Here is a 24900-nt window from a genome sequence, read left to right on the forward strand (position 1 = left end):
CCTCGGTCGGCAGGAGATAGCTGGTGAGCCGTGGGTGCCGAGGAGCGCACCGTGACATGCCAGCACTGAAGCGATGCATCAAGCCAGTGACACTTGCAGCCGAAGCTGACATTTGTAGAGCTTCGTCCTGCGACGAGAGAGGTGCCCAAAATACAAAGGGAGAGGTTAGTCAGTTGCCAGCTCCATCAAATCATTGGTCATCAAATTAGATTGAAGGAGCGACACCCCCTCCCGTGTATCGGTGAGACGGATAGCTGCGTCAGGCTGAGCACTCACATTGGCGAGAAGATAATGCATTTGAACGGGCTGCTTGCTTTTATTAAAATTCTACATATCTGCACATGCTTGATTATTAATGGAGGGAAGCGAGAGCGAGCTGCTGTGTCGGAAGGAGGAGATGCCGAAGTGGGAGAGAGCTCGACAGAAACAGTCTCAGAAAGATGATACACTGCCTCAAAATATAACTGTTTCAAACAACCTGTGTACGTTCTTTGTGAGTGTCACTCGGGCTTTCATCCGAGGCAGGTGCAGGATTTTCACTTCCAAGACATTTTTAAAGAGTCGAGACTTTAGAAAAGGGTTCCTGCCATATAATGGGATCAGAACTGGAAATCTGGATTAAACCATCTCTGCATTAGAGGTCTCACAGTCCTAGATTATGTTAATCTAGTTCAGGCCACTCCAAAGTTGCACTGCAGATGAGCAGGTGGTTCCCTGGCTCCGCTGGTAGATCAACATGTTTTATTAGTGTTTAAACATTCTCAAAAGTGTTGTTAAAGAGGGTGTGATGGTGGTCAACTATGAGGGCCGTGGCACCGTCGGCACACACACAGATGGTTCTCATTCCTGTATCCGCATTGTTAGCCCGCTTCAGCTTACAAACAGTCCTCCACTCCCGACATTCCATATCGGCCTTCATCCTCTGGTTCACTTGTCCTAATCTTGTGATGAAACACGATGCACTGTGAACCCAGGCACCATGAAACCATCAAGTCAGTGTACCTCGAGTGCTGGGAAGAGAGTCATTACCTGGTGGCGTTGTGTCCTGTGTTGGGCAACCCCCGGTTGATAAAGTTTAAATGCTTTTTCATTCCCTCATATTTTGCTAGGTGAACTTTTAAGACGGACCAAATCTAAAGATTAGCATGAATAAGCATTCGTTCTTGACATCAGTTTATTTTTCTGTATTTATTTGAATGCCACGAAAAGCTGTGGAAAATAAACCACCCACCTCGTTCCTGCTCCCTGGAGACGCCAACTTCCACTCGTGTTGTGGTCGCCTGGCTTGTGTTATGCTCTGTTGTGAGTCACACTCACTAACAAGGGCGAGTCGCGTTAGCGCTAACAACAGAACATGATGCCTGACTTTAAATGAAGCTACTTTACTTTCCTGACACAATGTTTTTCCAGGTAACACCAGAAAATGGAAATAAGCCCTTGTTTTTTCAGCATATTGCTCATGTGAAGCGGTACGCGCGTCTTCCGATGAGCTGGCAGCGAGAACAGTCACATTTGCATACTCCATGCTAAAAGCCCTTCCCCATCTACGCCGCCCACGCCACGCCGGACCCAAGTCTGAGTAATGGGTTTTCTTTTTTCGTTTCTTAGTTGCATCCACCTACTTGAAGCTGTCTGCGTGTGATTAGGTCGTACAGGATGAATTCTAATGTGCATAAGGAGCCAGAGCAAGACTGGTTCATGATACATTCATTTACCTTGGAACTGTCGAGAAATTATGTTATCTGGAGTTGTGTTTTAATGCATTCCCCATCCAGCAATCCTCGGAAAGTCCTGATCCACTGTCAGTTCTAACTCAAGTCTGTAGCTTCTGTAGATCCTGATGAAATATAGCTAGAAATAAATTCGACAAATATTAGGTCACAGTATTTGAAAACCTTTTGGTAACAAATTGATAATAATAATTGACCGGCAGATGAAAGCACAACAGAGAAAAATAAAAGGCATCTGCGCCCAAAAAGTCAATAGACATCCCAGACAAAATAAGTGACCAGGGAAAGATTGGACTGACACTAAACTGTCAAAAATTTAACTGACCATTTAAAATAGTATCAGAGTTGGTGAAAGAAAATAAATTTGAACAGGAATGACAATGGATTGATGAACATTTTTAAAATGTTGACCTGAACAAGGTGACTGCAGAAAAAAAGTCATGCTGTCAAAAAAGAATTTGGTAGAGGAAAAAAAAAAGTGAAAATAAATCCATATCTACGGATGCCACGACTATAATTGACTATTAAATTAGTTGCCAATTGGTCCAATAGCTGACTAGTCACGATGTCATCATTGTCTTGGGAGGAGAAATGCCTGAGGTATGGGACCATTTCCCAAAGGACACACGCCTTTCGAACTACATAATTTGTTTTATTCATAATGATTTATATTCAACATGTTGTCATGTTCGTCCACCCACTCGTCTAAACGACTAATCGTTACAGTAGTGGGTGACTAGTTGACTACCAAAATAATTGTTTGTTGCAGCCCAACATGTTACGTAAATCTGCAACGTAAAAGAGTAAATAAAAGATTTGAGAACCAAAACACTATGATTGATCCACAATTAAATATTTCATAATACGAACATGAAAAATATGGCTGTTAATGAAAAATAACACCAGAGGAAAAGTCATGAAAAAAGCATTTTTCAATACTGTCACCTTTATGAAACAGAGTCAGCTGGAGAAAAGGCGGTTTACAAAAGATGGTTTGTTTTACGGGAAAAAATGACTTCAGAGAAAGAGACTTACCTGAGGAACCGTGAAATTTGTCTCAAAGTTTCCAGCATCTGATAAAAACAGTTGTACGAAGATAAAGCTGATTCACTACAAGTCAAGATTGTTTTACTGTTGTAGGGCATGGAAAACTAAATCAAGATCAGAAGACAAATGAATAAGTCAACAGATAGCAAAAGTACACATAAAGAAAGATTGTGGAAAAAGATGGAACAAAAGCCTACAGGGCTTCATGTTGAACTCTGACCTCAATTCAACACGGTGAGCGGAACGCGACGACCACACTTTTCTGGGAGCTGTTCCATACGACCCTCCGGCCACAGTCACTTGGTTCCCGGTTGTCTGAGACGCACCACCTCATCTATTCCAACGCAGCCTTCCCCGTGCCCATGTAACCTTGGCAACAGCGTCAGAGGTGAGTGGCTCTCGAGGGAGGTCCCCGTGAGTTTACAACTGTACCGAGCTGCATAGGTTAGCCCTGTCACCGGCAGCTCCGCCATCCATCCCCCTGTCCAGCCCGTCTCCACTCCAGAGACCCATTAGAAAGGTTCGCCGCTTTGGTCTCTGGGTTCTACCATGCAGGCTCCTGTCAAAGATCGGCTGCGTGACTGGAGTGCATATGGGGGTGGACGCGAGCTACTGCTCACAGGAGCAAGCAGCTTTAGCTGACTCTCCTTTATTCAGGTGCAATCACAGGCATGTTGATGACTCGCCAAATGACAGCGTCAGAACCATGTCGCTGTCGCTCCTTTTGTTGCCAGTATCCAATTACCTGTTCTGATTTCTTCCTATCTGGGCTGTTTGGGCGGGAGGTGCCGTCACCCCCAACTGGCCGCCAGGCACTAGATAAGGATATACCTGAAAAACTGTCCTTGTGATGTGTCCTTGTGACAAAAACTCCAGCACTTCGCGGAACAGTTTGGACACCTCTGCTTTACATCTTTGAGATGTGTAGGACTAAATTATGACCCAAAACTGTTTCATTATTCATTGACATTCGCTCCTCGATTCAATCTTTTGACCTTGGCTGGCAGAAAAGCTTCAAGTGCATCGGAATGTTTGATAGAATTCCAAGTGTGTCATGTCACTTGTTTGAGTCAAAGACAACCACAGTGTCTTAAGTATTTTTGTGGCATAAAATCCAAATGACAGTGACTTCATTTTGACTCGTTCAAAGGCTTGTGAATAGAGGTGTAGTGGATTGTGTAGGAGAGAGGGTGGTGAGGCTTTTGAAAATGAAAGACGCTGTTTTGATGTGTCAGATGCTTCACTTTTTTAGTGCGAGTGACAGCTTTTGTTATTTGACTTTGTTCTCCTTTTGAATGCATATTTTTTACTGCTTGTGAAAGACCAGGGGCTATTACAAAGAAAGCGCCAGTGATACCCACTCCAGGTTGTCTTTTCTGACTTGCTCTTCATTGACTTGATGTAGTGGTCTTGTTCATGGAGTCTCGACACGTAGCTTCTGACCAAATGTCAACTTGTGTGTATATATGGTATGGTGACTACGCTGTCTGGGGAAGGAAAGGTCTCAAACTTCACATTCTGCTGAGGACCATGAAGCAAAAAGAAGGTGTGTATGATGGCAATTGTTAAGCTGAATGAGTCAGCCTTCAAAAAGTGAAGTGTTACTTTTTAGTGTTGTCGGAGCCAATAAATATTTGGACAAGACTCTCAAGATTGCCAAAATTTGATCAAGCCAAAACAAGTTAACAATATCTCACATGCTCTGATTTGCTTGTTTCTTGGTTTTAAATCTGTTGTTGTACATTTGTCTGCTGTTAGAGTCTCCCTCACTGTTGATCTCCAAGATCAGGAAATTCCTGTTGCCAAAGGAGCTGTTTCCCCTTACAGAAAACACACCTGAATATTCAGGACATGTCTCATCTTTCTCCCCACTGTGGTCCCACAATGCACAGATGAAAGAACCTGCTTCTCAGCATGTACATTTTTTCCTTTTCCCGAGCGACATCTTTTAATGAGAAAGCACTATAATGGCTCCAGCAGGAGGCTGCGATGCTGCTCCTGCCACAGTTACCCCGTGAGGTCTTTCTCTTTGGTAGTTAAGGGAAACTGCAGCCGCAGACGTCCCTTGCTCTCTGCTTGTTAGCCAGCAGTAATGACTAGGCTGTGGGGAGCTGGGCGACCAGGCCGAAGCGCTGGCAGCCTGTTCCTCTTCGCTGGCCCTCGACTCGGCAACATGATGGGGAACAGAAGCAGACACCGGGAAAAAAAGCTGTTGCAGAATCAGATCCCAAAGACGTGAAGCGAAGTAGGCCAAAGCAACCCTGGCTGGTGGGGAGCTGGTGGTTGATCAATGCAAGCCAACGTCGCCAAGATCAATGCCTCGTCATATTGTGCAATTCTCTAAACCGTGCCGGCGATGTCTATTGATCAATTACGATTCGATTATCGTAAGATATATTTACGCGGTCTTTCATGGAAGCTATTTATGGTTTTGATTCGCCTTTTATGGGCGAATGTCTTTAGTGCTTTCCAGATGGCCTATGTTTATCTTTGCGGAATGACGTGTGTGCGCATTTGCGTCCCATGTGGCGTGACAGAGGTGTTATCAAAACTGTTTATTGTGCTTGCGTGCCACAGGAGCAGATCAATAATTCAGAGAGAGAGTCACATCGGCCATCTGTATTACAAGGCCATTTGTGGTTGTCAACACACCCTGAATCACATCACCTGGAATGGCCAGGAAAGGGCAACTGGATGTGACTCATCGGGAGGGAAGATTTTTTTGTAGACAATTGTGTTGTTGATAATGCATTTTATGGTTGTCGTCTCAATGACTTGTGCCTCCTATGTGTCTTTGGACGGTGGTTGCTCTGGCTTGTGCTGCGGCAGTTGACAGTCATGCACAACCCCAATGACTGGCCTCTTACTCGACTTGCTGTCTTGGTATTTGGAGTCAGATTAGCAAAATGGATTTCACGATTTTATTCACTAATAAACTGGTTATATTTAGTTTGGGCTGGTTTTACGATGACTGTAGTTGTATTCCCAGGTGCCTCTTTTCCATGCAGAGCGCAATGATATTGAAGTACTGATGATCTTCTCTTGATCAAGAATGAAAACTACAGAAGATCCTACTTTTTATCTGCAATATGAACTCGAGGTCATTCACAAGTTTTGGCACTATAAGATGAAAGTGATACCACTATGGATGCTCTGATCGATCAGTCATCATCATCATCATGATGGACCGATTGCAGCATGATCGGTGAATGCCGATCACTACTTGTCACTGCCAATCACAGCAAGTGACCACTTGTGACAGCCGGAGCACTGATGAAGCCCCGCTGGTTGTGATGCGTCCGCTCCTCCCTACCTGCTACTCGCTAAGCAGCTGCACCTCTGCTGTAGAATTTCTTTCAATCTGTCATGTAAAGTTTGCATCCTGCAGCACACGGGAAAATGCTGTGCATTTGAAGCGCTAGCAGTTGACAAAGTACGGAGAGTTTTCTGGGCTCATGAAAGTGAGACTGTAGGTTCCTTTTGGAGTCAGATGCAGCTTTTGTGAGCCACCTGAATCTGAAACTTTTGAAATCATCCGGAGAGGAAACTTTCATGAATGCAGTGCTCTCTGACTCGGAGTCTTGCTACAGTATGTAAATAGTCTCTAGAGATTCACCTGCGATGTCTCACATCAAATTAAATGTTTTTCAGTTGTTATTTTGACTACGTTAACTGCAAGGCTGCATTCCGCAAGCTTTTTCTATTTTTGCCACCTTAGAGAGGTATATAAAACATGTCTGAATTAAAACGATTTAAAGTGATTTTTTTCACATCATGTACACAGAAGGTCATATCAGTTTGATTATAAATTCATTGTCAATCCATGTGATCGGTATCGATGATCGGCACTCTAGCTCATCGGTAACGGTGATCGGCAGCAAAAATCCGCCGTCACTGAAATACTTGTCTTCCGACCTCTTTGGTAGAACACAGTTTGTGCTTGCCGTAATGTGAGCATTCAGCCACCCTGTGTGTGCCGTAGCATGCGATCGCTAGGTTCTGTCAGCCTGTGTCGCTATGCTTGCCATGGTCACAGAGGTGCTAGGAAGCGCTTCCTCTGCCAGGTGTCTCACTGTGAGAAAGGGTGAAAAGCTTGGTCATTTGGAGCGGGGATCAGAGTCAATCCTCTGTTTGTCCACACTGAGAGAAGCTTGGCACAGTGTTGTTTCCTGGTGGCTCCCTGCGAAGGTGTTCCAGGTATGCTCAACTGGAAGGGCAGAACCAGTGTTCAGAAGAGCAGGCACATTTTCTCTGGCCCTTTTTCCCCCCATCAGATGGTGGCAAGATAAAAAGTCAAGCAAACGATAAACCTTATTCTCTTATGTTTTTATGCGGCACCATCTGCTTACCAAGGACATGGTTTGTTTACGTTTCAATATTGAAAGTGAAATATTTTGGCTCAACACAATGGTAGCCAGTCACTCCCCTTGAATGCTGTGCCAAGTCCGCCCACACTCATGTTGCCCCTCGTCTGTTCTGACCATCGTCCGTGCTCGCTGTCTCCTCACGATCTTGACTGATTCATCTACTTTGTTGACTTCACTTTGGCTGCCACCACTCTTTGGATGCACTTGAATGGATGTGAGCTGAGCCAAAGCACAAACACTGTTTATTATGAAGCTGACCCACCTTATGTCCTGCTAGAGTTCCCCAACAAGCCTGTAAAGCTGCACAAACTTGACAGAACTCCCTGAAAATCGTCACCGTTTCCTAAACTTGAGTGAGGGAAGAGAGAAGGTAGGCTCGAACGCGCTGTCATAAACAGACGCCATCAGTCAGTAGAGCATCCTTCATTTGCAGTGCGTCAGCCCTGAGGAAAGATTGAACACAACGAATGTCACTTGCTCCGCTTTTACCTGACACATTCCTGCTGCGAACACTGGTTGGTCGTACACTTGTGGAATGACAGCCCAAAGCAAACATGGTCGGATGCACAGCCGGCTCACAAAGGAAGTAAATAACATTCCAAGGATGTGTTAATGTTGCATCTTGAGGTGTGCCATTAACTATGCAGTCGCATGCTGTATATGACAACAAAGAGAATGCTTGGTGAGACGATGAAAACGTCTGTGGCCTTGTTCTTCTCTACTTTGTTGCAAGCTTTAATCAGCAAACAGACGCCAGAAAACAGTTCACGCTGAGGTGTTTAAAGAGAGATGTGTAACTTATTGTTGCATTCTAAAAGGTTGTCGGGAATGCGGAGGAGGCGTGAGGGGCACTTGAACGTTGTGTTGGTGATGCTATTGCACTGAACTGTTAGGAGTTTAGCAAGGCTAAAATCAAATCGCAGTTTCAGGAGACATTTGTAGCGATGATAATCTTTACCACATTTTACAACTCCAGTTGGAGTTACTGACATAAACAAGTTGAATTTAAGGCAGTAATCACTTCCGATATATATCCACTGCTGCTATGCCAGAATCATTGAGAGAAGCGACAGAAGTCGTGGAACTGAAGTCTGCCGTACAAGAATCCCTCGTCATTACCATGGCAAATCTTCCGGCCCGACGTGTATATGTGCTTTTGTAGCCAAGGAGTGTGATGAAAGTTTGACGTAAGCATCCCTGCAGAGCGTCGACTCTTTATCTAAACTTTTGTTCGGGATTTACAGTCAATAATTAGTCTTGAACTGCGCAGAAGGGCCGACCACGAACCGATCCAGCCCCCCTCGTGTCCGTTTAAATTCCACTGAGAGTCGTTGAAGCAGGAATTAGGTTGATTGCATCAGCTTCAACAGCTTCATCTGCTATTAGTTAATGCGTTGTGAAGAACGGCCCGTGTTTAGTGCCGGTGGATTGGAAAGATGTGGCGTCCTTTTTTCTCTCCCCGCTAATAAGGGTCGGGAGAGAAAGTGGGCTAGTATTTTCTTTTAGTCGCATTTAGGAGATTTCATCTTCTTGAAGGGAGACGTGGATTTCTCTCTTCTCTTTTTGAAAGGAGTCTTTTTATCAGGCTCTGGAGAAACGCCCGGGTTCAAGCATTTAGCCTCAGTAAGTGTTCTGAGGCGTAACTACAGTGTAAAAGTCACAACTCATGCGACTGCTAGTAGTTATTTTAGCTAAATTGCTCTACTGATATGCACTTTCTTCCTCTAATCTGAGGATGAGTCGCAGGTGCAGCCGCTAAAGTGAAGAGGTCTGTGCAGACCCTCCAGCTCTTCTTCTGCTGAGCTGTTCCCAGGTCAACAGAGACATTATCTCTCCTGCGTGTCCTGGGTCAGCCCCGGGGCCTCCTCATGTTACTGAAGCTACCTCTGCTTTTGCTAAGACTTAAGCTCTCACTGTATTCACGTCGGTGGATAACAATCAGGGCCGCTGTGCGACATGGCCGCGAACTATACATCGACTGTGGATCCAAACACAGTGAGCTGAAGTGGCATTGAAGCGGAAGCAGATGACTAGAAGCAGCAGACATGAAGTCAGGCGGATGAAAGCGTGCGAGCCTCGAGCAGAAAACTCAACCTGACGGGGATGATGACTTCTGTCAATGTGCTTCTTATTATGACGCACGTAGGCCGCCGCTGCGTGGGGGAGGATGCTAGACAAGAGGCAGGGAGAAGGGTTACTTAGGCTTTCTCATTGGTACTTCTTGGCCGACAGTTGGTGTTGTACAGAATTTCTATCATATCCCTCTGCTTCTAATTGTCTTGCACTGTCGGAATGTTCCCCAAAAGTCGCCTGCTACTCCGAAGAATGTGTTATTTCTGCTGTTGCCTCTGGCTCAGTCACCTCCCGAACTTAAATGTCGTGCTCCATCACAAATCTGTGAAGATGATGAGGAGTGAAAATGAAGTTAAGCGTCGGCCGGGGATCACTATAAAGGAAAGTTGAGAGGACAGCCGGGGATGCAGACGGCCGGGTTTCTCGGCACAAGGAAACCTCATATCAACTCGGCAATGATTAATTCCAGGGTTGACTTTTTGCGTTTTTTTTTTAACACTCAAAGCGAATGCACACGGAGCAATCTGCAGGCAATTTGGAGGCATCGCTACAACCCAACTGAGGGTCTCGCCAGTGTGGGAGGAAACTGCCGCACCGTGAGGGATCTAATAGCTGGCACAGAACGACTTTCGGGGACAGGAACTTGAAGATGACAGTCAGTTGAACTTCTTACGCAATCGAGTTCTTCAAATCTATCTTTTCATCTTCTACAATCAGTTTTATTTATTCCCCTCTGTGTGTTACAGAAATAAAGACTCCGTTTGTCCTGTGGTGTTTTCTGTACTGCGCAGGGATTTCGAGGTCACCAAGCGAAGAGGTTGAAGCCAAAACATTGAGGTGGCGCAACAGAGAGGGATGAATCTGTTGTTGTTTATAGAACTTCTCCGTATTAGTCAGGCGCCTTTGGGAACTCGCCTCGTCTCTGCGCGCACAGCCACCATCTTTCTTCCCATTACCTCCTCCCTGGGTTCCACTTCTCAGACCGCAAATCCTATTTTTATTTCCTTCTTCCGCTACGACTTGAGATATGAGCCATGTGACTCACGACTCACGTTAGAGAGCACCCTCCTCGGAACATAACCCACTGAAGTGCACTGCGTTTCATCTCAGTCATGGCGTCACTGTTTTTAATGATTGATTGACGTTTGGCCTTTGCTTTTGTTCACAAATTGTGGACTTGAACTACACGTTTTTGTCTGGTGGATTTGGGGGTGTTGACATGTTGACGGCTTCAGACCTGAAGGTGAAGCAACAGGACCAGGGAGTTGGTCAAACAAGACATGTTTTCAGATATCCAACTGGAACACTAATTTAAGAAGGTCAACTTACAGGCTTTATGCAGATTTCTCCATTGCGTCCTTTGAAGATCCAAATAACCGTCCATGCACATCCAGGACAAGGACATTCAGCTCTTTGTTTGGAAGATCTTGAACTTTACTGGACTGCAATATGCTGCTCACAACCAAAAAAAAACTGCAGAGCCAGTTGGGGACCTGTCCATGTGTCTGCCCTTGACCTCCTTCCACGACTTTCCAGGTCATGTCTGGATACAAGCGAGTAAAAACAATTTACCTCACCATTATATTTGCTGTTCTTTTCGTCAGGGTTACTGTGAACGCTTTGAAATTTGATCTTTCTATCTCTCATATTGCCTCCTTGTGGCACCGGTGGGCTTCAGGGTGACCTCTGAGTCGTCAGCCAAAGTTTGGTTGGGTTTTAATACGGCTTTGGTTTTTCCTCATCGTTGTGAAAACCATCCACTCACTTTAAATTTAATATCGGATGAGTGAGCTCTGTAGGCTCCGGAGACTGTTGTCGAGTCACTGGTCCTCGTCAATCTTTGCTTCCTTGCCTTGATGGGAATAGGAGATGAGGACGATTTCTCTCAGCGCCGTCCTTTGTGACTGGCGTTCCCTAACTGTCGACGTTAACCTCAGACACATCCTTCGTCTGTCTGATCTCACTGCAGTGTCATTTCTGGTTTCCTCTCTTTACTTGGCTGCCAGCGCTGTCACACTCACTGTAATTCATTCTTCGCATTGAGGAGTCCACTCTTTAGGTTTTCGTGGCAGCCGGTCGTCACTTTCGGGCCGTCAACAGTCGTAGCCATGACGGAGCTCAACTTTTAACCCGCTGATGCTACAGGGCGTGGCCTGTCGCGGAGACGCTTGCTCTGTGTTCCTGGTGTTGCCAGCTACACCAGCACCACCACCTGACTTCTGTTGTCCAAATGGGACTGTGGTCAGGCATTCCCAGCAAATGTTCGACATGTATTTCAGGTAAACCTCATTATTTATTTATCTTCCCACTGAAATGCAACCCTGCTATCTTCCTCCTCCAGTCGTCACGGAACTTCAAACGCAACGCGAGTCCGACCACATCCAAGGCCGTTTCAAAGGCCCGAACCAAATCCATATCCAAAGGATCTGAGCTGCTCACATTAGCCGTCACTGATGATTCCTGATAAAATCCCTCAAACGAGCGCAGTCTCTTTTCTCCCAGCCCTTTATCCGCTCCTCATTTTCTCCTGGCGTCCAATCACTCATCAGAAAGTGACTGAATGAAGTTTGGCACTCGGTATACAGGGTCAGCGCCGACCCCTCAGCCATCGCTCACCGCCCCCCACGTCACTAGCTCATCTGTGGCACCCCGGGCCGTGAAAGGTCAGCTGTCATTTAGATTTATTCGGAGGAAGGGAAATTGGATCAGACAGGTTTTGTGTGTGAATCCATGTGTGACTAGTGCGGCTACGCAGGTTGAAGGTAACTGGGTTCATTGACTGAGAAGTCTTTAATTTTTAATCACCTGGTTTTTGACTTTGTTGTTCTGTTGTTTATGCAGGCGTTCACATGAATAAAAACAAAGATTTCGACAGCATGTCGAGCTGAAACAAGGATTTGTAATGTCAGGAATTTTGATTGACAAGTTCAATGTCCTGAACAGAGACTTGTTGAGTTTGAGAATTTATTTGTTTTCATGACTACTCACTCTGTCTATCCGTCTATTTCCTGTACTCTTTTCTAAGGCTGCAAATAACAAATATTCTGATAGTCAACTAATCGGTACACGATGTGTATGGGTTCATGAACGCGCCAACATGGCTGATTGTGGTGTAAATGGAATATATAGAAATGTAAATAAAATGTTGTCAAGGTTTGTTTGGTGTTAAAGGCTGTTTGGAATCCTTGTGGTGTGAAAGGTATGTTTCCTTTGATGTGTCCTTTGGGAAATGGTTTGATGTTTTCAACGTTTTGGGTTGCAGTGGTCCCTGAGCCTCAGTGCATTGTGCTGTGTCATGTGTTGTTGCTGAGGCCAGTCGAGGAGGCAGCAGCCATAATAAGGCAGCTCATTTCTACCAGTTGTACCTCAATCTTGTTCTAAAGATTGGAATTAGCATAGTGAAAACGACCGTTGCTATGGAGCGTCGATGTTTGTGTTTGAGTGTTGCTGTGTTGATATAGCTACAGTAGCAGATGATGATGTCAACATCAGGAGAGACAGTCAGTTTGCTTCTTTGAGCCCATATTTATGATCTAACTGAACTTTGATATTATATTCTAGACACACAGTATAGTAGCATTAGCATAGCATCAAGCATCAGGACACGTTTTATAGCACTCTTGTGCGTGGCTCATAATGTTTATTGTACAAATCCACTTATCATAGTGAAGATCAGTGTTTGATCAGGTCAACGTTTGAAGCTACAGTATGTCACTGGTGATTCCTGCACAAGTGCTGACACGGCTGCCTGTGACACGTATTAACAGCCGGTCACAGACTGTAGATCTGTGTCTGATGGCGATGGCGGTGGTCGAGGCTGCTGCACTGGCTTTTCTCTGAGGATTGTTTTTCAGCTGTGTACAATGGAAATGATTGACTCTGAAAGGTCCAGTTCTTAACATCCATCTCAGACGCTCAAACACATTCTTGTCCTCTTGTCCCTGGCATGATGCAGTGCTCTCTTCCCTTCTCTCAAACACACACACACACAGACGTCGCACTACCAGTTCATCACCCACAGTGACACGCTGAATTTACAATGTCGTCCTTGACCAAGTCTAGGCCTTGAAATCCACCTCCGCTCGTCAGGAGACGGATCGGGCTGACAGCTGAGTCCCCCCCCCGCCCAGGTCAGACTTTTTATTTGGACATGAAAAGTCATAAAAGGAGGGGAAGGAGAGCTGCTGTTCATCATATGTCCACTCGAGTAATTAAAAGCCTGTTTGCATTAAGCAAAGATACAAACCTGCCACGTCACGGCCCCATCCTGCGCCAGCGTTATGCGCGTGACGCTGCCAGGGTAAAATCCCACAGTCAGCGTATTCTCCACGGAGATAACCTTGAAGGAGAGGCTGCATGCTTAACTCAGATCCTGAATGCCAGGCGGCAGTTTGCTCAGCGGTTGTGCATCTGTAACTTGGAAGACCTTTCTGCGCTTTGAAATCTAATCCAAAAGATGCATTGAGGCGAGCTATGGTTGGGAAAAGTGGACTTTGAGTCCTATACTGACGCTGAAGGCAGTCTTAAGCATTGCTTGTTGACGCATTAGGTTTTCAACTGAAACACGTTCCACCTTCCGCAGCATGTCCGGACGCCATATGCGGTGCAACACGTAAAAGCAAGGTGGAGGTTGGAGTAAGGTTAGATATGGGATGTTGCTCTTTTCATTCGTGGTGTAACAACATTTCAATTGCTATCTAAAGCCCTTCAAACTGCTGTGCGTTTCAGTCACGGTGACTTCCAGGCAGCCGTCAGTAAGGAGTAGGGCCACATCAGGGGTTGTATATGGCAAGTGTCACCCAATGTAAAAAACAGAAAAAGAAAAACATTTCTAAATTCAGTGTTTATTCCTGCATTTAAACATCCATGCATCAACATGCAATGCGGATGGCTGCCTCTGGCGTCTCTATAGGACGCATACATCCACTTCCCAACGTCAACATAGTACATCATGGGAGTGACTGAACACTCTCTAAGTCTCGATCCCCCCCATCTTCTGCTGATCCAGGGAATGCTGTTCATCTGAACCCTGCAGATCCGACCTCGATGGGCGCACAGAGAACGTTGCCCCTGCGATTGTGTCCTCGCAGCATATCATGAACTCCAAGAGGCTGAGCTGCTGGCAGGCTTCTGAGGTCTTGTCCAAGTCTGGTGTAGCTATGTTTTGACTGAAGCGTGAGCCAACATCTAACCAATTTTCAGGTTTGATTCTGAGAGGTGTGATCCATGCAGATGCTGCTGACTGCTCCCCATGGGAATCAAAGACAGACGGTGTTGCTTACCACGGCTGACCTCCAAATTATACCGTCCTTATAATTAAACACAAACTCGATAACAACCTCAGAGGTCTAATTAGGAACCGCATTTATCAAGATTATTGTTGGTGTTGTATTAGCGCTTCTTCATGGTCAGAAAACTGAGAAAGTTCTTCTCTGAAGGCTCTTTTCATGTCATCGTCAGCCCTATCTTTATGGACTTGTTGGCCTTGCCGCCTCCCCCCCTCTCATAACTAGTTTGCTGTGTGGAATTTCAACTTTCCTGACTTGGGCTTCCCACCCGCCATTTAGCCAAACTTAATGGACTCCTGCACAATCTGCCTAGAAATGTTTGGGAGTAAACAACATCTCATGAAATATTCAGCGCACTCTGATGTGCGACTGTGTGTGTGTGTATGTCGGTACATGTGTGTGAATGTGCAGTCAGCTCTACCTGCCAGTGACTCCCTCGCCCACTCATGGGAATCCACACGCATACAAACTAGCTGGGAGGCTCGGCTATAGCAAGACGGTGGCTCTGTGTCTGAGAAACTCTGTGAGCATATTCAAACTGAATTGTTGGGAGAAATCAGAAGAAATGTAATCATGCGTTTTGTTTGGGGGAATGGCAGGAAACAGGGCAACAAATGTATCGAGTCGTCTTCCTGAAATATTTATCCTGCTGTGTTGGAAAAATGTTTGTACTCGGCTGTTTGCTTGACAGCCTGCTCCAACTCTGCAAGTCTCCTCGGCTAATTTGGACCTTTGATAGGTGCGAGGACCGCCAGTCCTAGCTCTGAGCTGTCGTCAAATCAAATATTGTGTCCCCAGATGTTCTCAATTTAAGCCAGAAACAGAAATACATTTGTCAATGTGCATAAAGAAATTCTGAAAATTTCACTTAGACAGAAAGTGTGTGCTCAACTCAGAGAAAGTTCCCACCCACTCTTTTCGAGACTTTGCTGGTCCCAGAACTGCCCTGCTCGTTGAGGTCCCCCCCTGTAGGGTCGCCCGCGGCGACAACTTTCAGCAGCAGGAGAGACACCCACACACATACTGACTATATGGATGACGTTTGCATCCCCGAGTGCCGCGCTCATGTTTGCGTAATGGTCCCAGGCTGAGCTTGATGCATAATTCAGCGGTGGACTTGATCACAGCGCTTATTGCCCGGAGACCAGATCCTTCTGATAGATGACCTCTGCTGCAGCGGGACCAGCGGAGAAGATTTACAGGAGGATGGAAAACGGTTCATCTCTGCTGACCCCTGGAGGCGTGAGTCTGCGGTGGAGGAGGGGGTGGCTCTCCGCCCACAGGTCGTGTACTCCTCCAGACTTAACCTTCTTCAAAGACCCCTTCGTTCGGTCCACCTGGAGCAAGGCGAATAGATGATTTGATCGATAAGTTAGTTATTCAGCGACCTCCTGGTCAACAACCTTGTAACATGAACATCTTTTAACCATGGCAGCAATCGTGCTGTACTCATGATAGCTCTGATGAGGATCATCTTCAGAGCCGTAAAGTTGCATTTCATTCTCCGAAAAGAGAAAATCTGTCTTCCGTATCAACAGTTGTGTGTGTCCTTTTTAACACACACTTAAATAAGAGTGTGTTACCATGGTAACCACTCAACAGCTCATCTGTAAAGGGCACTCGAACAACAGATGGATAATAAATGATAATTACGCGTTTAAATGAATCCTTCAGCACGTGTCCCCAGAAATCGGAGTGTGTGGCTGTGGCTGTGGCTGTGTTTATATGTATATATATTTCCTTCTCTTTGTGCACCTCGGCCAGTATCTCTGTCATTATCTGGCTGTGTTTCCATGTTTGTCTAGGTATGCCTCCATTATTTAGTGCCACAATTCTCTCAACTTTCCCACACATCACTCCAGGCTGATGTCTGTCTCGCACCCTGTTTGCCTGGATATACTTTATGTTTTCATATCTTCGTTCTTGTGTGCGTCTGCATGTTTGCTAGTGTGTTAATAGGTGGATCTTTATGATTCTGTCTGTCACCTTTCTTTGTGTATATCAAGCAAGGGTGCCTGGATATGTCTCCATGTTTGTCTCTATATAACTCCTCATTTGTGTTACCATGCTAATTTGGATTTGGGTTTTTACCTATTTATACATATTAGCATCATGGTTTTCCCCAGCGCTTTAGCAGCATAGAGGCCCTCTACACTGGGATTTTCCGCTGTTTTTATCAACCTGTAGTTGAGTGACTCACAGTGTCAGCGCTACCTTTCAGTAGACCATTGCTCTCTGTTGTCGCCCCATCAGCCCTCGTCGTCGCCGTACCCCTCCACTCCTTCAAAGACACCCCCTACGCTGGGAAAGTTTGAGAGCTGTGTCAGCCTCCATTTTTACCGCTTAATCTGCATGTTTTCCTCAGCGTTTATCTTTCCGCGTGTGCGCTTCCTCGCACATGTCGATAGAAGTCTCTGGTTAAAGTATTGAGGATAAAAGGCTCCACTGCTCTATATGGAGAACTCATCTATAATCCCACCGTCAGCGAGTCTGTCCAGCTTTGAAATGATTGTGCCACTCACATTTATTTATATATTTCTCCGGCATTATTATAATTTCCATTATTTATATCGCTTCACGCCGCCTGCAGGGCAGATGTGAGTGGTCCGAGGAACGCTCCGCTGCCGGACTAGGCCGGCAGATCGTCATCAGCCGAATACATTTGCAGATAATTTCCTTTTTAATCGACAGTCTGCTGACACAAGTGTTGGACGGGAGTCTGGTGGCAGAGTCTGAAGCTACCGTATCTTCTGACGAGTCACCGCCGACAGGGTCAAGAGAGAAGAGGAGGCTTCAGTCGTGTTCCAGTGTCACTCAGCAGAGTTGATGCGCATTTTTCTTTTCGTAATTACTCACAGGGTTGTTTAAAGCTCTAAAACTCTATTTTCTTTTCGTACCTTGAGTCAAGTGCTCTTCTCTGGAGCCTGATTACGGTTGCAAAATGATTTAAACAAGCTTAAAAACAACAGAAGTTGGAGGGTGAAGTATGGAAGGCCGGATGATCCGGTCGAGTTCAAAGGTCAGCCCTACATCTTTACACATTTCAGACAAACCCTTTACAACCCCCTATCTTTCCCCTGCTCCACCTGACTATGGGCTGTTCAGAGTTCTCATGTAGTAGCACAAAATATTTCATTTTCATAAGTAAAGCAAGAAGCAGACGTCATTGGACAGACATGACCCATCAAATTAACTCTGTTAAACCAATTTGACTGGAAAAGTCAGAGTCCTGTTCGACAGGCAGTGACCGAGTGCTTCGTGTTGACAAAAACGCTGGAATTTTCCCATGCTGTCCCATGTTGGGACAACGCGAGCCAAGAAGGTGAAACACCAGCTAGGTGGCGCCTCTGCTGCAGAACCGCTGGGGAGAGCCTGAAAAAAGATGAAGCGAAGGAATCCTGCCTGTAAAGTGTGTCGCTTGTTGATGATGTCGTGCTGTGCATGGTTCATAGCCTTTAAAACAGAATGGTACAGAAGGCTTGAGGACACCTCTTCCCTTGTCGTTCCTGTATAAAAAGGAGGGACCACAAAGTTGTAGTGCTTCAGTATGTCTGTTCCACTGCGCAAACCTGTACTCGGAGTACAATTCCTCGTGGAACATGATGAGAATCGTTAGAAGTCTTGAAAGTTGAGCTTTCTTGAGGTATTTCTGTTTTTGTAATTTGTTACGTCCGTGGCATCTTGTAGGGTCTATCAACTCTGTAATATATGAGTAGATTCCAGGAAGTCCTCTCACATATGGCGGTTCTGTTGTGGATTTTAAGACAAAAAAAATATAAAATGACTTCACAGAAAGTTGCTAATGATTCCTCCTTGACCTGCAGTAGAGTTGATAGAACCAGTCCAAGGGTCGACTTCGGCCCCAGGCCCTTAATTCGCCGGTGCAGAGCTTCCCGTTCGCCGCTGCTACTTTCCATAATCAAAAACCAGCTCAGCACATTCTGGTCCTGCATGCATAATGAGCGCGCATCCTTTTGTCAGCTCCGGTTAGTCGCACCAGCCCAGAGACAGAACCGTCCGCCTGTGTTCCGGGGAGCCGTTTAATAAGAAATGAAGGGGAATCGTTTGCACCTTTGTTGCTCTGACACACATTTGTGTTGCTCCGCATGATCGGGCTCCTCGGAGTGACAGCCGGGTGTGTTTGTCTTCTAGATATCTCCAAGCGTCCCGCGGTAAACATGGCGAGAGAGTTAACCTACTTCTCCTACTCCGGCGGCGACAGACTCCTGCTGCCTGGTTCGCACGCACACCAACTGGAGCACTCCACTTCTGCTTAGACAAATCATTTTTATCAATCGAGCTGCAGAGTCAGTGCAGCATCACTCGCTCTCTGTTGCCATTAAGTATTTTAAGCACACTAGCTCACCTGCCAGTCTTCATCCCGTCAGGCAGCGAGTCTCACTCTTGCTCCGTCGGGACAGTTGACAGCGAAGGTTGCTTTACCATCTCCATCTCCCCCACTGCTTCTGGATGAAGGGAATGAGATGATCCAGGGATTTTTCGCTCCCTTCGCTCCACTGAGCTCATCTCATCACCTTGACAATGTCGCATTTGGTCACGGAGCCTCTGGGTCGGGGTCGGTCGAGGAGAAGGGAAGGAACGTTGCTTGAGACGTTTCATCTGAAGAGGTCCGTCGCTCAGTGAGACGAAAACAGCTTCATGGCTTTCCTGACTCTGATGTGTGTGCTAGTTCTTCATGCTGACCCACAAACTGGCTAATATAGTTTCTTCATCACCCTCTGAAGTCTCCTGTGGAGAAAAGCTCTGGTGACACCGGATTATTCGGTCTCCGTCTCAGGACAGTCAGGACGTTTCAGCTCACTGAGGAGTCGTCTGGAGTTTGCGGCTAGCTTGCTAGACTAGCTTATCATAGCAGAGTACCTTATGATAGAATCACTGAAGAAGAAGGAGAGGAGGACGGCAACTGACACACTTTGTGGTTGTTGTAAATGAGGGCACGGTTATATTATACCATTGGAGTAAAGATGGGTTGAGCTCTGCAAAGATATCTTTGTGTTTTTTTCTACAAGAAAACCAATAGTTCTGTTGCATTTTGACACTTTTGACACTTAAATTATGATTTTTTTTTTTTAGGTTCAATAGTTATTTAATTTACCACCGCTAACTGTACTTCCTTAATTTGCAAAAGCAAAAATACTCCTCACTTAGCGTATTGGTTTTGTTTTGGAAAACAAGTTGACCAAAGAATCCATGGCACATCCTTCTCCGCATTTTGTGTCTTGCAACTTGCAACTTGCAATGCAGTGAAGCCTTCTAATCACTTCTGCGTTGGAACAAGTAGCTCTGGAAGCAGTTGTGACAAAAATAAAATATGTGGGTTTGCTGGTAGTGTGTGATGGAACATCTCCCGCCCTGACAAATCTGCAGCAGCAATAGTGGAGGGACCGCACATCACTGGCCAAACGCAAATTGCAGTGTCATGATAATCAATCGTGGAGTCTGCTGAGACGGTTCACATCAGGACGAGTCAGCAACTATTCGGCTGCCTCTCAGTCGGCCACGTTAGATGCTGCGGTTCTCTATGACACCGTTTTCGCACAAGAGTTCCACTCTGTCGAAAAGCCTGTTTCTTGTCAGCGTTTTCGGAGTAATAAGTGCTTTGCTTTGTTTTTACAGGTTCGACTTGAATGAGAGGACAGCGTGGAGAAGGGGTCCACACAAGAAGACGCTCCGTCAGATGTCGGATCATGGTAGTGCCGCTCTAGCACCCATGGGAAAAGCTGGTTGATTGCTGGCCTTCTGTTCCACGTCCAGTACCTGCAACACACGAGCCCTCTTCAGCAGCACAGGAACATGCCCACGCCAGGGTTGGCGTCGTGCCACTTGTGGTGACGGATTGTTGAGTGCGTGAGTGTGCACGGACGGCAGGAAGGCCGCAGTGGACGGCGGGTGTGCACCAAGACGTATTGCCAGGCGGGAGAACCATGCGGCCCTGGGCGGGATCGTGGCGTTGGATTACCCTGGTGCTGCTGGCCTGGGGGACGCTCCTCTTCTACATCGGGGGTCACCTTGTGAGGGACAGCGAGCATCCGGAGAGGTCGAGCCGAGAACTCTCCAAGATCCTGGCCAAGCTGGAGCGGCTGAAGCAGCAGAATGAAGACCTTCGGCGCATGGCAGAGTCGCTCAGGTTAGTGTCGAAAACTGGCTTTTATGTTACAGTTGTCCTTTATGCTTCGCTTTTGCTTCTCCTGAAACCATGGTCGCAAAATGTACAGAGCTTTGTGAGGATTCTTTTTTATTATTTTTATCCCTGGGTGTTTTTGCTGTAGCATTTGTTGAGTATAAGTTGAAAAGAATATTTAAAAAAACCTTCAAAAAGACAATTGTAAAAGTGTCTGATGTCCATTTACAAAAGCTGTTTTTGCAGACTTTCTTCTGTCAAAAGAAAGTGAGAGATGGAACAAAAGTACTGGAGCTTTTTCACGGTGAAGTTGGTTGTTACAAATGAGGTCAGGGGTTTTGGAGACATTACTGTGTGTGTGTTACTGTGTTGTTCTTCAACTATGACTTTGAGAGACACATACATTCCTCCACTGTGACAAATAACAGCAGATGACCGACTTCTCTCGGTCCGTTTCCCTCCACAGAGCTGATGTTTGCCATATTCATGTGGACCCCGGGCCTCAGATGTCTCTCACGCTGCTTCCCTGTGATATCGGGATTCACTTTGAAGTCGGGCCTGAACGTTACGTCCGCAAACGTTGAAGTGCGTCACTTCAGACAGCCGTCGTTGATTAAATCCCTTGCTCTTGTAATTATTCAGAATTGGCCCGAGCACAAAGGTGGAAATTGTGGCATGAGAACACGAGTGCAGCTTTCAACAGACCCTGGCCCAGATGAGACCCGGGCTCTTGTTGTTGTTGTGGATCTGGGACACACGCAATTGTTTACAGCATTGCTGCAAGACTGCAGTTCTTGAACCGATTAGCTAGTGTGAGTCTTCCTCACTTGTCAGTTATTAGTTCCACTGCGTTCCAGTTGCATCGAAAGTTTGAAGTCTAGGAAAGACGTCACAGCGAGTTGAGTTCGTTCCGGTTATCAAGGTCAGAAAGGAAGGTGGCGACATCCATGAAAGCGTGCATTGTGTGACTAAACAATGCGTTTTGTTTACGACAAGAAAACTCTCAGGAAAAAGGAAAATAGTTTCTTTTGGTGTATTTCATATAGTCTAAACTTCTACTTCCTGTTTACCTTCGGGGAAGCCATCTTGGATCGAGGACTCGGGGTGGTGAGAATTGTCCCACCTTCTGCCTGGGAAATCCAACGTCAAGTAACATCATCAAGGGAGTGGAGCTGCGAATTTCCCAGTTCTGAGGACAGCGTCATATTTACCCACGAGCTGTTAACCTGGACACAAGTTAGCTGACAGTCGTACTTAACACAAGCTGATGTGACAGTTGTTTTGGCCCCAGACTAACTCCAAATTGTACTAGCTATAAACTAATTTGCAAATGTGCTTGTTGTTCTATGCTTCTCCATCCTACTCAGTCGTGCTGGACATAAGCTAACGCAGAAATATACTGAACAGTTAGCATCAAACAAACCTGTACAGTAGTGTAACATACCCCTAATGATGCTGGCACTTACTGAAACCTCTACTTGAGACCTGTCGGATCTAAAGAATGACCATTGGAAGTGCATCAAATCTGCATGTAGATTGCGTAGCTAGTCGCTAAACCCTGCAGTGCTGGTGTGTGCGTGGCAGCAGTCTGATTCAGAGGCAGAGAAAACTCTCTGCGGGCCTCATCCTGTCTCTTTTCCTTGTATTAGAGCCTAATAGACGCAAAGAGGTTGTTATTAAGCTGCCCATCATCCGGGCGCAGCCCCGCCTCACGTTCTTCCTCATTTCGCCTCCCTCCCTCCCCTACTGACTTGCTCCATCTCCAATCTGCTGACAGAGCCGCGGCGCCCAGCCAGACTCCCTGAGCCCACAGGTTGTCACAGACCCGCCTTGTAACAACTCACTAGCTCGCTAATCGATTAGGCTAGCGCCTGTCTATGTCAGTGACGATCAGGTGCAGCAAGCTCACAAGTCTGCCGACGCCAAATTAGCAGCGGTGTGATCGGACGCTTTATACAGCTGATAAAACCAGTCAGACACCGCCGTACAAATGATCTCACCTTTATGGAGACGGCTTTTATGAGACGGCGCGAAGATTCACAACCATAAAAGGTGTATTATTGCCGCCCAATTGCTCCACTCGCCTGGATGAACGCCGCCTTGTCCAGAGTCACCAAATTGTAACAAATTTCTTGAAGTTGTTTCCAGAGCCGCTGTGGCAGGAGTCTGAATCAGCGCTGCCCTGCTAAGTGAGGAAGCTAGCACTTCAGCCACTTTCGTGAGGAAGCAAGAGGTTTGAATTTTGAGTCGATCCAGTTTAAGATGTCTCTTCAGCGAGCGGGTGCCATGTAAAATTCATCAGTCTATCAATCAATGCTGGGATTCAAATTAGCATCACTCCGCTGAGCCGCCGATGAATTCATGAGTGACGCGCAGTCGTCCCGCCCACCGACCCTCCTGCTGCAATTAACAAGAGGTGAGCCCATCTGTGTCTGTAGCTCCGCCCTCCCCGCAACTGTCACTCACCGCAGGCTGAGCGCCAAGGCTCCTGCCGAGACCGAGGGGAGACGGGTGAGAGTGACAGCTGGGCTGAGCGATGAGGACCTGATCGATCCCCCGGGTGGACCAGCAGAGAGAAGGGGGAGGCACCGGGGGGATGCAGAGGGAGGATGATGGATGTTGTGAAGACTGAACTAACTAAAGTGCAGCGTGGAGGAAATGGGAGGCGGCAGCTGCTGAAGTCATGCCTATGCATTAGTAATGCTTTTTTTATGTGCCACACAACTATTAACAGACCATCTGTAAGTTCCTCCCTGTGGAACTCTGTGTCTTCTGGACTCGCAAACCAAAGTGCTTGGTCCTCATCTCCAGAAGGAAGCCGGAACTTTGGTAGATGGTCTTCTAAGAGAGGCGAAGTCTTGATAGTGCTCTGGGCCTCATCCTGATTGGTGACACCCTGACACGACGCCCGAGCCCCCCCAAATTCCTTCTCTTCATGTGGAGGAGCAGCAGTTCTCCTCTGAGTCTGATTTGGCTTCTTTCTTTCTGAGAGAGTCCTGCAGAGAAATCTGGGTCTACAAAGCTGGTGACCACTGGTGGGGAGATACAATGGACAGATTTACACATAAAAATGCTGCAATGGTCTGTCTGTCCATCGCCATCCTTCCCTCCCACATGGTAGTTGATCTCCTCACCTGCAGTAGGTTTTCGTCTTCAATTTTCCCGTCTCAGACTTATGGGAGACAATCCTCATCACATCTGAGGCCTGCAAATCAAGAGCCTTGGTATCACTTGAACCTCGCAAGTCGTCAATGCGGACCACACTCATCGCAAAACTCATTTTTGTTTGTAATTCACTGGAATATCTGGCATGCACCGCGCGTGACAACGCTCTCAGAAGAAGATGTCTGCAGTCAAGTTCTCCCAAATGAGTCCTCCACACTCCTCTGACTCATCACCCTCCGTCTGTCAGCCTTTAAGAGCGCCCTTCACTTGTCTCCGAGCGAAGATGTCAGCGTTAAGTGTTATTAGTCCACATTATATTCTTAATTACAACAGGGCTGTTTTTTTTCTCCGGTCCTCGTGCTGCAGGTTCTCAGGTGCTTTAATGACGGTAAACACATTAGCAGCCAAGCGTCGTGACAAGGCACTCTGCAGCTGACGTGGGCTCCTGCACAAATCACTGCCTTGGTATCCCGGAGCGATTTAATGATCCTAACTAGCTGTTTTCCTGCCACAGTAGGTGGAATTATGAACTGCCGTCATCACCGGATAGGTGTTTTATTTTGACGCCGTAATTGATTGTTGCCTCACATGAGGGGGGTAATGTGCCTCTGGGGCTTTTATTCAGCAGTTTGAGTCAATTTTGCCGTCGACTACTTAAATATTAAACGTGTAATAGAGTGAAAAATGGTTTTCACCCATGAAATGGATAACTATAACTTTAAATATGGATAATGATCGCGCTTCGCTAAACAATGCAGGTGGATTCTTCAAAACAAGAAGTCGGCTCACTGTTAAAGTCTTGCTAACTAATATTGGAAACTTCTGCAGTGCAAGGACAAAGCTTTTGACTCTGACTCAGCGGTGCTGTACATCTTTATCTGATGAAGGGGATCTAGCCCAGGCAGTGTCCCCTCTGGAGTGGGGTCCAGCTGTAGTCCAGCTTGCCCTTGTAAGTGGAAGCTGCTCCCCTCCTGATCAGTCCTATAGCCACAATGGTTGGTCATGGTTAGCTTGGTCAACTGCTGTTTCTACTCTTCTGGTCGTTGAGTACGGTGAGCTCAGTGATGAGTGTGAAGCTAAGGTACATT

General features: G+C 46.4%; 1 protein-coding gene across 3 annotated transcripts in view; it reads left to right on the plus strand.

Moving 5' to 3' along the window:
- The window catches only part of fut8b (fucosyltransferase 8b (alpha (1,6) fucosyltransferase)), a 92241-nt gene that overhangs the window by 31621 nt on the left and 35720 nt on the right, over positions 1-24900 (plus strand). For all 3 annotated transcript variants that reach the window (XM_053881745.1, XM_053881747.1, XM_053881746.1), the window contains one exon: positions 20143-20653. In XM_053881745.1, coding sequence (XP_053737720.1) covers positions 20451-20653 — 203 coding nt within the window. In that variant the 5' untranslated portion in view covers positions 20143-20450. The remainder of the gene's footprint in view (positions 1-20142; positions 20654-24900) is intronic.

Source organism: Synchiropus splendidus, chromosome 12, assembly GCF_027744825.2.
Source record: "Synchiropus splendidus isolate RoL2022-P1 chromosome 12, RoL_Sspl_1.0, whole genome shotgun sequence".
Lineage (NCBI taxonomy): Eukaryota > Metazoa > Chordata > Actinopteri > Syngnathiformes > Callionymidae > Synchiropus > Synchiropus splendidus.